At 48.4% G+C, this 14,720-nt stretch overlaps 1 protein-coding gene across 8 annotated transcripts in view; it reads left to right on the top strand.

Moving 5' to 3' along the window:
• Positions 1 to 14,720, top strand: part of LOC139765261 (SLIT-ROBO Rho GTPase-activating protein 1-like) — a 753,718-nt gene that overhangs the window by 162,722 nt on the left and 576,276 nt on the right. For all 8 annotated transcript variants that reach the window (XM_071692607.1, XM_071692603.1, XM_071692606.1 and 5 more), the window contains one exon: positions 651 to 741. In XM_071692607.1, the coding sequence (XP_071548708.1) occupies positions 651 to 741 (91 nt within the window). The remainder of the gene's footprint in view (positions 1 to 650; positions 742 to 14,720) is intronic.

Below are 14,720 nucleotides of genomic sequence, written 5' to 3'. Positions count from 1 at the left end.
GATATCCTCACCTGGCCCCACTCTGTTCCGCCTTTTGGAAAATTGAAAAAAGAAAGAAAAAAAAACGAGAGGGGAGGATTTCCAGCCACCCGCTCCCTCCCCTTTTAGTCGCCTTCTACGACACGCAGGGAATACGTGGGAAGTATTCTTTCTCCCCTATCCCCAGGGATATATATATATATATATATATATATATATATATATATATATATATATATATATATATATATATGATGAATTATGTACATGGGTATATATGTATATGTCTGTGTGTGTATATATATGTATACATTGAGATGTATAGGTATGTATATGTTCTGTGTGTGGACGTGTATGTATATACATGTGTATGTATGTGGGTTGGGCCATAAATAAATGACTATATATATATATATATATATATATATATATATATATATATATATAGACACACACACACATACGGGTTTTTAAGTATGTAAATATGTGGTTCAGCAGAGGTTAAGTTATAACTTAGATTGTAATTCTCAATATCATTTCAGACTGTGTGTAATATTATGCAGTAATACTTAAGACTTGGATAACATGATAACATGAGCTGTTACATGAGCTGTTACAGGCGTGTTACGTGGAGCCTCCATGAGTGTAACGTTCTCTGATCTGTCCGGCAGGCGACGTGGGCGCGCGGGACCGGGTCGCTGAGGCTGCGGGACGGTCGTGAGAAGGACAGAGCCCTGACCGAACTCGAGAATGTCTCAAAAGGTAAGTTGTTGATGGTGGTGATGGTGGTGATGAAGGTAGGTTGATGGTGGTGAAGGTAGGTTGATGATGGTGGTGGTGGTGGTGATGAAGGTAGGTTGATGGTGGTGAAGGTAGGTTGATGGTGGTGAAGGTAGGTTGATGATGATGATGGTGGTGAAGGTAGGTTGATGGTGGTGGTGGTGGTGAAGGTAGGTTGATGATGGTGGTGGTGGTGAAGGTAGGTTGATGATGATGATGGTGGTGAAGGTAGGTTGATGATGGTGGTGGTGGTGAAGGTAGGTTGATGATGATGGTGGTGGTGAAGGTAGGTTGATGATGATGATGGTGGTGAAGGTAGGTTGATGGTGGTGGTGGTGGTGAAGGTAGGTTGATGATGGTGGTGGTGGTGATGGTAGGTTGATGATGGTGGTGGTGGTGAAGGTAGGTTGATGATGATGATGGTGGTGAAGGTAGGTTGATGATGATGGTGGTGGTGAAGGTAGGTTGATGATGGTGGTGATGAAGGTAGGTTGATGATGATGATGGTAGTGAAGGTAGGTTGATGGTGGTGGTGGTGATGAAGGTAGGTTGATGGTGGTGGTGGTGGTGAAGGTAGGTTGATGATGATGATGGTGGTGAAGGTAGGTTGATGATGATGGTGGTGGTGAAGGTAGGTTGATGGTGGTGGTGGTGGTGAAGGTAGGTTGATGATGGTGGTGGTGGTGAAGGTAGGTTGATGATGATGATGGTGGTGAAGGTAGGTTGATGATGATGGTGGTGGTGAAGGTAGGTTGATGGTGGTGGTGGTGGTGAAGGTAGGTTGATGATGGTGGTGGTGGTGAAGGTAGGTTGATGATGATGATGGTGGTGAAGGTAGGTTGATGATGATGGTGGTGGTGAAGGTAGGTTGATGGTGGTGGTGGTGGTGAAGGTAGGTTGATGGTGGTGGTGGTGGTGAAGGTAGGTTGATGGTGGTGGTGGTGGTGAAGGTAGGTTGATGATGATGATGGTGGTGAAGGTAGGTTGATGATGATGATGGTGGTGAAGGTAGGTTGATGGTGGTGGTGGTGGTGAAGGTAGGTTGATGATGGTGGTGGTGGTGAAGGTAGGTTGATGATGATGATGGTGGTGAAGGTAGGTTGATGATGATGGTGGTGGTGAAGGTAGGTTGATGATGATGATGGTGGTGAAGGTAGGTTGATGGTGGTGGTGGTGGTGAAGGTAGGTTGATGGTGGTGGTGGTGGTGAAGGTAGGTTGATGGTGGTGGTGGTGGTGAAGGTAGGTTGATGGTGGTGGTGGTGGTGAAGGTAGGTTGATGATGATGATGGTGGTGAAGGTAGGTTGATGATGATGATGGTGGTGAAGGTAGGTTGATGGTGGTGGTGGTGGTGAAGGTAGGTTGATGATGGTGGTGGTGGTGAAGGTAGGTTGATGATGATGATGGTGGTGAAGGTAGGTTGATGATGATGATGGTGGTGAAGGTAGGTTGATGGTGGTGGTGGTGGTGAAGGTAGGTTGATGGTGGTGGTGGTGGTGAAGGTAGGTTGATGATGATGATGGTGGTGAAGGTAGGTTGATGATGATGATGGTGGTGAAGGTAGGTTGATGGTGGTGGTGGTGGTGAAGGTAGGTTGATGGTGGTGGTGGTGGTGAAGGTAGGTTGATGATGATGATGGTGGTGAAGGTAGGTTGATGATGATGGTGGTGGTGAAGGTAGGTTGATGGTGGTGGTGGTGGTGAAGGTAGGTTGATGATGATGGTGGTGAAGGTAGGTTGATGGTGGTGGTGGTGGTGAAGGTAGGTTGATGGTGGTGGTGGTGGTGAAGGTAGGTTGATGATGATGGTGGTGAAGGTAGGTTGATGATGATGATGGTGGTGAAGGTAGGTTGATGATGATGATGGTGGTGAAGGTAGGTTGATGGTGGTGGTGGTGGTGAAGGTAGGTTGATGATGGTGGTGGTGGTGAAGGTAGGTTGATGATGATGATGGTGGTGAAGGTAGGTTGATGATGATGGTGGTGGTGAAGGTAGGTTGATGATGGTGGTGGTGGTGAAGGTAGGTTGATGATGATGGTGGTGGTGAAGGTAGGTTGATGATGGTGGTGGTGATGAAGGTAGGTTGATGGGAGTGGTGATGAAGGTAGGTTGGTGGTGATGAAGATAGGTTGGTGGTGATGAAGATAGGTTGGTGGTGGTGAAGGTAGGTTCTGGAAGTTAAGATAATGTTGGTGACGGTAGGTTGATGGTGAAGATAGGTTAGTGTTGGTGAGACTAGGTTAGTGCTGGTGATGATAAGTTAGTTTTGGTGAAGATAAGTTAGTGTTGGTGAAGATAAGTTAGTGTTGGTGAAGATGGGTTAGTGTTGGTGAAGATAAGTTAGTGTTGGTGAAGATGGGTTAGTGTTGGTAAAGGTAGGTTAGTGCTGGTGATGCTAAGTTAGTGTTGGTGAAGATAAGTTAGTGTTGGTGAAGGTAAGTTAGTGTTGGTGAAGATAAGTTAGTGTTGGTGAAGATGGGTTAGTGTTGGTAAAGGTAGGTTAGTGTTGGTGATGCTAAGTTAGTGTTGGTGAAGGTAAGTTAGTGTTGGTGAAGATGGGTTAGTGTTGGTAAAGGTAGGTTAGTGTTGGTGAAGATAAGTTAGTGTTGGTGAAGATAAGTTAGTGTTGGTGAAGATGGGTTAGTGTTGGTAAAGGTAGGTTAGTGTTGGTGATGCTAAGTTAGTGTTGGTGAAGGTAAGTTAGTGTTGGTGAAGATGGGTTAGTGTTGGTAAAGGTAGGTTAGTGTTGGTGATGCTAAGTTAGTGTTGGTGAAGATAAGTTAGTGTTGGTGAAGATGGGTTAGTGTTGGTAAAGGTAGGTTAGTGTTGGTGATGGTAAAATAGTGTTGGTGAAGGTAAGATGGCACGCGTGTTGCTGATATATGACTTGACGATGGGGCTTCAGACAGATGTGTGGGAGGTGGGAGGGTTCGGGCAGGTGTGTGGTTTTGATGGAGGGCTCTGATAGGTATGTGCTGGTTATATGGTTCAGGCAGGCGTGTGGTAGTGATGGTGGGTTCAGGCAGGTGTGTGGTGGTGATGGAAGGTTCAGGCGGGTGTGTGGTGGTGACGTAGGGTTCAGGCAGGTGTGTGGTGGTGACGGAGGGTTCAGACAGGTGTGTGATGGTGACGAAGGGTTCAAGCAGGTGTGTGGTGGTGACGGAGGGTTCAGGCAGGTGTGTGCTGGTGACGGAGGGTTCAGGCAGATGTGTGCTGGTGATGGAGGGTTCAGGTAGGTGTATGATGGTGACGGAGGGTTCAGGCAGGTGTGTGATGGTGACGGAGGGTTCAGGCGGGTGTGGTGATGACGGAGGGCTCAGACAGGTGTTTGGTGATGACGGAGGGTTCAGGCGGGTGTGTGGTAGTGACTGAGGGTTCAGGCGGGTGTGTGGTGTTGACGGAGGTTTCAGACAGGTGTGTGATGTTGACAGAGGGTTCAGGCGGGTGTGTGGCGATGATGGAGGGTTCAGGCGGGTGTGTGGTGATGACGGAGGGTTCAGGCAGGTGTGTGATAGTGACGGAGGGTTCAGGCGGGTGTGTGGTGATGACGGAGGGTTCAGGCAGGTGTGTGGTGATGACGGAGGGTTCAGGCAGGTGTGTGGTGATGACGGAGGGTTCAGGCGGGTGTGTGGTGATGACGGAGGGTTCAGGCGGGTGTGTGGTGATGACGGAGGGTTCAGGCGGGTGTGTGGTAGTGACGGAGGGTTCAGGCAGGTGTGTGGTGATGACGGAGGGTTCAGGCGGGTGTGTGGTGATGACGGAGGGTTCAGGCGGGTGTGTGGTAGTGACGGAGGGTTCAGGCAGGTGTGTGGTGATGACGGAGGGTTCAGGCGGGTGTGTGGTGATGACGGAGGGTTCAGGCAGGTGTATGGTGATGACGGAGGGTTCAGACAGGTGTGTGGTGATGACGGAGGGTTCAGGCGGGTGTGTGGTGATGACGGAGGGTTCAGGCAGGTGTGTGGTAGTGACGGAGGGTTCAGGCAGGTGTGTGGTGATGACGGAGGGTTCAGGCAGGTGTATGGTGATGACGGAGGGTTCAGACAGGTGTGTGGTAGTGACGGAGGGTTCAGGCAGGTGTGTGGTGATGACGGAGGGTTCAGGCGGGTGTGTGGTGATGACGGAGGGTTCATACAGGTGTGTGGTAGTGACGGAGGGTTCAGGCGGGTGTATGGTGATGACGGAGGGTTCATACAGGTGTGTGGTAGTGACGGAGGGTTCAGGCGGGTGTATGGTGATGACGGAGGGTTCAGACAGGTGTGTGGTGATGACGGAGGGTTCAGGCAGGTGTGTGGTGATGACGGAGGGTTCAGGCAGGTTTGTAATACGCTACACAAGGGCTTCGTCTTCAATCGATCGTTCAGGCCAAATTGTGTGACTCCTCTGCCGTGTGTGTGTGTGTGTGTGTGTGTGTGTGTTGGGAGGGGGTATATAGAGTGGGGGAGGATCCAGAAAGAAATGAGGGGTGTATGAGGGAGCGGGGAGCCCCTTCCCCGTCACCCCAGGTGGTGAGACGAGGTTGTCTGGGGAGGTGTGTGTGTTGGTCCATAAGGTTGAGTGGTCCCCACCTGTCGCCCCGGCTCATCACCTCAGGTAATGGAAGTAGTTGAAAGACTGGCAGTTAACCCCCCCTCACCTCTCCCTCACCTCTCCCTCACCTCTACCCTCACCTCAGCCCTCACCTCTCCCTCTGTGTGTGTGTGTGTGTGTGTGGAGGGTATTCTTTTATTCTTACGTTTCCGTGGTCCGGCATGATGGCTGGTGTTCACAAACTTATCTGAGCGGGTTCTTCACCAGTGGTGATAGATCCACAGTCAAGGGTGACCCAAGTTATCTGAGCGGGTTCTTCACCAGTGGTGATAGACCCACAGTCAAGGGTGACCCAAGTTATCTGACCGGGTTCTTCACCAGTGGTGATAGACCCACAGTCAAGGGTGACCCAAGTTATCTGACCGGGTTCTTCACCAGTGGTGATAGACCCACAGTCAAGGGTGACCCAAGTTATCTGACCGGGTTCTTCACCAGTGGTGATAGACCCACAGTCAAGGGTGACCCAAGTTATCCACATCTGTAGCTGGTCATTACAGGCACGTTTTCCTCACCTGTTTGAGTAAGACAAGCTCGGAGAACTTACAGGAGTAGGAGGAGGATGGGTATACAGTTGAGTGGCCGCCTGTATGTGGTGTATATAAGGTTAGATGTCTCCCCCGTCCCTGTAGTAACAGGATGGTCCTGTATACAGGCTCACCCAGGTTGCCAGTCCTTATATATGAAGTATACAGGTTACCTTCCTCGTACGTAAGGTATACAGTTTACCTTCCTCATGCGTAAGGTATACAGTATAGCTTCCTCGTACGTAAGGTATACAGTTTAGCTTCCTCGTACGTAAGGTATACAGTATAGCTTCCTTGTATACACGTCAGGTATACGGTTGAGCTGCTTTCGTGAATAAAGACGCACCATTGACCCGTCCTGTTTGTATACAAGTCTGCTGTATGCATACATATATACATGGAAGACGCAGCTGTTCCATCCCTTTATAAAGGTGACGCAGCGTTACGGTAACGTGAGCGACACTTGCACATTACCGTCACTCTCCACTCACTCGGGCCCTGTAGGGAGGGTAGGGAAGGTTCAGGGTGCACCAGGGGAAGATGACCAGGGTGTGTCCTTTGTTTCTCCAGAGGTCGTGGGAGGCCACTTCCGACCCTCCCTCCCTGCCTTCCTCCCTTCCCTGTCTTGCAATTAACGAGGTCGTCTTGATGCTCCAGGCGGGACAAATGGGGCGACTCCTCAGTGCCGGGCTGTGTGGCAGCCTCGAGGGTCTGTGTATGGGTCAGCAGCGGTCGTCCGAGCAAGTGTGCCTGCTGGTCTTCTTCCTTCGGGGGTCTGTATGGGTCAGCAGCGGTCGTCCGAGCAAGTGTTCCTGCTGGTCTTCCTTCTTCGAGGGTCTGTGTATGGGTCAGCAGCTGTCGACCGAGCAAGTGTACCTGCTGGTCTTCCTTCGAGGGTCTGTGTATGGGTCAGCAGCGGTCGTCCGAGCAAGTGTACCTGCTGGTCTGCCTTCGAGGGTCTGTGTATGGGTCAGCAGCGGTCGTCCGAGCAAGTGTACCTGCTGGTCTTCTTTCGAGGGTCTGTGTATGGGTCAGCAGCGGTTGACCGAGCAAGTGTACCTGCTGGTCTGCCTTCGAGGGTCTGTGTATGGGTCAGCAGCGGTTGACCGAGCAAGTGTACCTGCTGGTCTGCCTTCGAGGGTCTGTGTATGGGTCAGCAGCGGTTGACCGAGCAAGTGTACCTGCTGGTCTGCCTTCGAGGGTCTGTGTATGGGTCAGCAGCGGTTGACCGAGCAAGTGTACCTGCTGGTCTGCCTTCGAGGGTCTGTGTATGGGTCAGCAGCGGTTGACCGAGCAAGTGTACCTGCTGGTCTGCCTTCGAGGGTCTGTGTATGGGTCAGCAGCGGTTGACCGAGCAAGTGTACCTGCTGGTCTGCCTTCGAGGGTCTGTGTATGGGTCAGCAGCGGTTGACCGAGCAAGTGTACCTGCTGGTCTGCCTTCGAGGGTCTGTGTATGGGTCAGCAGCGGTTGACCGAGCAAGTGTACCTGCTGGTCTGCCTTCGAGGGTCTGTGTATGGGTCAGCAGCGGTTGACCGAGCAAGTGTACCTGCTGGTCTGCCTTCGAGGGTCTGTGTATGGGTCAGCAGCGGTTGACCGAGCAAGTGTACCTGCTGGTCTACGTGTCCCAGAAAGGACACCAAACTGTCCTCCAGACTTTTGGGAAAGATTGGATTACTGTCATGTGAGCATTCCCGCGCTGGCTGCCTGCCTGTGTGCAGGAGACGCTCACATCCAGTATAGAAATGATTCATATAAACTGGCCACCCTGTTACCTTAGGTATAGACCTCCGTGATGTAGCGTTACGGGTCGTGACGCACGCCTGGGCACGCCGGGGGTCGGGTACGCGTTGGTTCGAATCAAGGCAACGGTAGGCGGTCGGCAGTTTACCCAGCTGTTCATATTGCTGTGGAGGTTGGTTGATGAATTCGGTTCCTTGTTTAGGATGAGGTAATATAGGTAGGTAGATAGATAGATAGATAGATAGATAGTTAGTGAGGGACATTTAAATGCTTAGTACATAGGGTCATATTACAAGTGAAGTAAACTGTTGGTTTATTCTATTAGAAGCAAGAAGAGCGGAATCTGTGTCTCATGGGAGCCAGAGGACGACCTTATAGGCTCGAGAAGCCAAGTAGATATTGTCTTTGCTATGTTAAAAGAAGCAAGAACAAATGTTTGTTCCCATAGCGAAAAACAAACACAGTCTTACACTGTTTTAATAGAAGTATAGATTTTTTTGTTTGAGAAATCGAAATGGATGTCTGTTGTGCTTGAGAAACTCGAACAGATTTCTTACCTGTGTTAAGGGAAGCGAAAACAACTGTGCTATGTTTGCGAAGACACAGTTTGCTGTTAGTGAAGCCCAGACAACTTCCCTTGCTGTGTTAGCGAAGCCAGACATATCCTCTTGCTCAGTTAGTGAAGAAAAGAAGAAAGGAAAAAAAAATAAGCGAGGGAAAAAAAATCTTCCTTGCTATGTTAATGAAGCCAAATTAATCCCTTGGCTGTCGTGGTGAATCAGAAAAATTTCCCTTGCTATGTTAGTGAAGCAGAGATACAACATTCCCGTGGATGACGTGGACTCTCCCGGTGGATCAGGGGTGATGTGGAGTATTCATGTGGATCCGTATTAAAGTGTGGAAGATGTAGGAGGTGATAGGAGTTCAGTGATATGACTCTCTCTCCTCTCCTCTCCTCTCTCTCTCCTCTCCTCTCCTCTCCTCTCCTCTCCTCTCCTCTCCTCTCCTCTCCTCTCCTCTCCTCTCTCTCTCTCTCTCCTCTCTCTCTCTCTCTCCTCTCCTCTCCTCTCTCTCTCTCTCTCTCTCTCTCCTCTCCTCTTCTCTCTCTCTCTCTCTCTCCTCTCCTCTCCTCTCCTCTCCTCTCCTCTCCTCTCTCTCTCCTCTCCTCTCCTCTCCTCTTCTCTCTCTCTCTCTCTCCTCTCCTCTCCTCTCCTCTCCTCTCTCTCTCTCTCTCTCTCTCTCTCTCTCTCTCTCTCTCTCTCTCTCTCTCTCTCTCTCTCTCTCTCTCTGTGGTCGTGTAGTAAGGTCTGGGGAGCGGGGCTGTGTTTGTTTGGTGTAGCATGCGAGATTCGTGGGTACAACACGCCCCTCCCGCCAGCCTTTCATCCGGGCTGTGTATTTCATGCGAGAGCAGACGACAGTACCTGTCTACCTAGGACGGGGGGGGGGTTCTGTCACCAGGCAGGGACAGAGGGACGGAGGCTCACCGCTTGTGAATCCCCCTACGACGAGATTTTGGCAACAGTCAGCGCGTAGCGCTCACTGCTCGTGTAGCATAATACTGCTCGTCTCTGCCGCTGTGTTTACTCTGGTGTTATCCTAGCTAGTCACACGGGTTCATCTGGGCTGACATCGACCATATATCAACATTTCTTTCCAGTGTGTCATGTGATCCCCTCCTGGCTACCGGTAGGGTTAACAACCTCTCTGGCTTTCCTCCGGGTCCTCTAGTTTACTGTAGGCGGTAATGCTGCTGTTTCATCATGACTCGATTTCGCTGGTGACGTGTAGGTCTGAGTTGCCTCTTAACTTGTACCTTTCCGTTTGTTTGGTCAGTGGCCATACGGCCACACCAGTACTCACTCTTGCGTCGTATTAGACATTAGACATTTCCACCAATAGTTCCCGTTTCTTAAAGTGAAAATTCTCGATATCAAATCACTCATTAATTATTTAGCTCGATATTCCTATGAGTCCACGGGGAAAATGAAACACGTGGACTCATAGGAATATGTTGATCACGCGCAAAATTGTGATCCTTTCCAACTTAGCTTGATATGTGTTTTGAATTCCAGTTCATGATACTTCCTAGGTATTCGAAGTTAGTTTTACTTACCCGGCTCGTGTCCCCAACTTACTGTTGCTCATTGATCTGTGACTTATTCAAGTTATCATCGTTAAGTCAGGTTCACATCTTCCTCCAGTCTCACCGGCGGCGGAGTATATGATGAACACCTTTGTTTATCTTTACATCTCTCTCTCTCTCTCTCTCTCTCTCTCTCTCTCTCTCTCTCTCGATGTCTGACATTATTATCATACAGAGAATTGAGGCTAATACTGTTCCTTGTGGCAACCCCTGATGTAAGATCTTTACACATGATCCAGTTTTGTGTTAAGAACTCTGTGATCCATCAACCTGTCTTACTCCTCGTTTCGCAAGTCTATTTACTGAATTGTTACGTTCGACTTTGTCAAATGCTGAGGCATAATTGAGCGATACGGGGTGCATTCTCGCTCATTGTATCAAAGTTCCAGAGAGCATGTTACTGTTTGGAGGTAATACCTGGGTTACTCTGTATTGGTGCAGATGTAGGTCAGTGGACATTAACATCGCTGGTGTCCACCAGAAGTTCTCGACTGTCTCCTTGTATCACTCCTTCAGAGCCTGGCCATACTGCTTGGGTCTTACCTCAGATCTGTCTATGTGTATTGATGTTACGTAGGGCAATACATGAGCGTGTGTCACTTTGTCTTCATCCAGGTGTATCATCACTAGTGTTGCTGTTGCTCTGTCTGTCGTCTTTAGAAGGAAGGTGGGAATTTGATCTGAGGTCTGGCTGTCTTCATCACTTGGGCCGCTATGTATCATTATCCCACGCTCCGTTATTCATGCCTCCATTATCATCGCGTTGGTTAAGCAGTTCACAATCTGTCCCTCCTTACATTTTGAGCTGCACACAGACTTGTGTTGTTCAGTTAACATGTTACGTATTTCCTTGGGTCATCTTCGTATTATTTTCTCCTTTTTGAAGGATCTCATCTCTGATTTCTTTTTTTCTCCGAGAATGCTGACTATGGGTTCCCGTGTGTAATTCTGGTATTTCATTAGGTTTTTTTCTCAGTTTCCCCTTATTCTTTCCTCACTTCTTCCTATTCTCTTCTTTTTTTTCCATTCTTTTTTTCTCGTCACCCAGTGTTTTCTTTCTCTTGTTATTTTCCAGTTCGCTGTAGTTACTTAATTTTTTTCCCTGGTTGATATTAATCCTCTGACTGTCACATTTTCGAGTTTGTGTTACGTGAAAGTCTCATTCCGAAATCGTTCACTGATCCTTCTCTCATCTCTGTTTTATTCAGATGAAAATTCATGTCGCTCGTCCTGCTGTTGTCTTCTGTCACTGTATCACGGTCGCATTCCATATATTTCCATGTCGTATGTTGTCGTCATCTCCATGTGAACTGACAAGCTTGTGTCATCCACTGCCTGGGAGTAATGCCATGTCATTGGTAAAGATAATGTCGACCATGTTTTTACCTCTTAGTTGGGTGTGTGATTGTACACTTACAAGGCTGAATGACCCGACAGAGGGTAATTTGCTTTTAGAATGGTTCTCTTTCATCATCTGGTCCATTATTCTTCTTGTCTTTGTGCCTGCGTCTATACTGTAGTCTGTAAAATGGAATTTTAGGTTCACGAGACTTTACGAGAACTGTATCATGAAATCTCCAGTAACTTCATTAGTGCCTCTATTTTGGCTGATAGTACTTTATAGTCACATACCTTGGATTGGCAGGTGTGTGTGTGTGTGTGTGTGTGTGTGTGTGTGTGATGATAAGACTATTGTGTTTATAGCCGGGATGTTCACTACGTTTCCTGCACTTTCTTGTGACTGGCTATATCATAATCTGGTGACCTTTCAGCCCACGTGTATGTCGCTACATTGCCTTACTTCATTACGTCCGTCTGCTCCCAACATTTCCCGTTCTTCCAACTTGCATTCAGTCTTCACTTTCTCATTCACCCAGAAGTTTCGGTCGCGTTGGTCAGGGCTGCTGTGATAATACTGTCTCATCTATAGCGTTTAGTTTACCCTTAGGTGAGAGAGAGAGAGAGAGAGAGAGAGAGAGAGAGAGAGAGAGAGAGAGAGAGAGAGAGAGAGAGAGAGAGAGAGAGAGCTCGCCAGGCAGATGGTCAGGTAAAACACTCATTAATGAGGTAGTTTGTGTTGCGCCGGTGGCTACCGATGTGTGTGTTGAAGGTCGATGTTGCTGCCTCGGTGGCCCTCTTAACCGTCCTGTGCAAGTGTTGCACTCTTGTGTTTCTCATCCTCGCTAAATACCCCCATGTATATAGATGGATGGATAGATAGATAGATAGATATTCACAATCCATGACAGATGTATCCCTTATCCACACATCACTATGGAGGTTATGGTAAACATCGAGGTCTTCAATTGGAATCAGATTGATCTGGAGAGGTCAGGTGGCAGGAGGTGACCCTTGGTGACCCCGGGAGGGTCGTGTAGGGGAGGATGGTGACCCTGGTGTCACATCAGGGTGTACCGCGGGAGGGGCTACACACCGGTGGTGTTGTCCTCGTTCGTGTGTCGCGGGTGTGAGGGTGTGTCACACCTGGACGGCGGCACGTGACGCCGCCCGGCCGGGGGGTGTGTGTGGAAACCAGAGGAGGCGTCCGAGAGATCTTGCTGGTGGACCAGCTGGCGAAGGTTGTGTGGACTGACGACACAGGAGCGAGGGTTGGTCATGGGTGACTCTCTCTCTCTCTCTCTCTCTCTCTCTCTCTCTCTCTCTCTCTCTCTCTCTCTCTCTCTCTCTCTCTCTCGCTGCCTGCCTCTCTCCCCCAACTCCAACAGCCTCTCTCCCCGCTCCTCCCCATATCGTTATCTCCCCTTCCCTACCGGGTGAACCTAATATCACCCACCCCCCCTCACACACACACACACACACACACACACACACACACACGAGCGCCGCCGACTCTGGCCTGCCAAGTGAAGGGTTCTAGCACCAGTGCTGGTCTCGCATTGCATATTCATGAAGTCATTACCTAGCCAAAAATTCGCAAGGGGACATCGTCTTGTTCCCCACCCAACCACCCACCACATAGACTTTCCTCAGTCCCTCCGATACTTTGAAATAACTTGTCTTTGTAAATTGAAACATGATTAAAGCTTTTGAACCTAACAAAATCTGTCTCTAAGATTCATTTTTCTATAATCTGCTAAGCGAGTGATTACCTCTATAAACATATCTAGCCAGTTGTCGTCCCTTGCGCTTTTAAGGAGTTTATTCCCTCAAGATGGCGGCGTTTGAGGGCGTTGATACGCGCAGTTTACAAGAACATTATCAGTTTGGGAAGTACGTAAGCACGATGATTTGCCAGTAATGTATTACCCAGTCCCGCGCTGTGCCTCACTTTTGATAATATGGTCATTATAATTACCGGGAGGGGGGTGTGTGTGACAATGGTTAATTATATTGTTTTAATTGGCAATTTATAAAGTGGAACAAATACTTTTGTTTCTGCCCGTGGCCCTCCAGCTGACGGTGTCGGTAATTGGTCCCTGATCAAAGGCAATCCCCCATTGTGACGCATGGGAAATCCTGACCGTCCGTGCACAGGTTTTCCAGCTGCCTCGCAAGCCAGACTTGACGGAGGCTCGTAGGCTGGTGTCGTAACGTGTTACCTTGTGATGTAGGCTGGTGTCGTAACGTGTTGCCTTGTGATGTAGGCTGGTGTCGTAACGTGTTGCCTTGTGGTGTAGGCTGGTGTCGTAACGTGTTGCCTTGTGGTGTAGGCTGGTGTCGTAACGTGTTACCTTGTGGTGTAGTCTGGTGTCGTAACGTGTTACTTTGTGATGTAGGCTGGTGTCGTAACGTGTTACCTTGTGGTGTAGGCTGGTGTCGTAACGTGTTGCCGTGTGGTGTAGGCTGGTGTCGTAACGTGTTACTTTGTGATGTAGGCTGGTGTCGTAACGTGTTACCTTGTGGTGTAGGCTGGTGTCGTAACGTGTTGCCTTGTGGTGTAGTCTGGTGTCGTAACGTGTTACCTTGTGATGTAGGCTGGTGTCGTAACGTGTTACCTTGTGGTGTAGGCTGGTGTCGTAAAGTGTTAGTTGGGACCTTGTGATGTAGGCCTGTGTTATAGTATTGTGTTACCTTGTAAGCCTGTGTTGCCTCCTTGTCACCAGGCACCATAACGTGTTACCTAGGACTTTGTAGGCCTGTGATATATCCCTGTTGCCAGCTAGCGTAACGTGTTACGGGAGACATGTAACAATGGTTTGCATTTTACCCTTCTTTATTTTAGCCTCGTATTGTATCGTTTTATTGCAGTTTTTTTTTGTGTATTTTTTATGGCAGTGGTATTGTAGACTTGTGGTGTGGTCTGGTATTATGCAGGGTTATTATTGTAGTTTGCTACAGTGGCCTGGAATTGTAGAATTGTCTAACAGGTTGGTCCTGTGTTCTCGTAGGGATTAGGTTGATCTCAGTTTGATTTCATTCTCTTTTTTTTTACATTTTCTCGTATCAGTTTATCGTAGGTCTGTGTCCCAGCCATTTACCTTGTCTTTCCCCTTGTGTTTGAGCAATGTATTGTGAGCTGCTGCTGCACATGTGTTGTCTACACTTACTTTAATGTCTTGCAATGTAGGCTCGCTTTTTATCCTTGCATTCAGTTATTTATTTATATATATGCATATGATGACAAAAAAATGATTCCCTAATTATATGAATGTAGTGTTTCTTTGTAGTGTTGAGTAGTAGTGTTACAATGCAGCTCTGTACTGTATTGTACACTTGTACTGCAGCTTTGTAGTGTAGGTAAGTAATGTAGCATTGTATTATAGACCTGTACTGCAGCATCGTATTGTAGCATTGTATTATATCCCTGCACAGCAGCATTGTATTGTAGCATTATTATGTTATAGCCCTGTACTGCAGCATTGTATTGTAGCATTGTATTATATCCCTGCACAGCAGCATTGTATTTCAGCATTGTTATAGCCCTGTACTGCAGCATTGTATTATATCCCTGCACTGCAGCATTGTATTTTAGCACTGTATTGTAGTCTTGTACTGTATGTACTGT

Source organism: Panulirus ornatus, chromosome 53 (assembly GCF_036320965.1).
Source record: "Panulirus ornatus isolate Po-2019 chromosome 53, ASM3632096v1, whole genome shotgun sequence".
NCBI lineage: Eukaryota > Metazoa > Arthropoda > Malacostraca > Decapoda > Palinuridae > Panulirus > Panulirus ornatus.
This window is presented reverse-complemented; position numbering and strand designations above follow the sequence as displayed.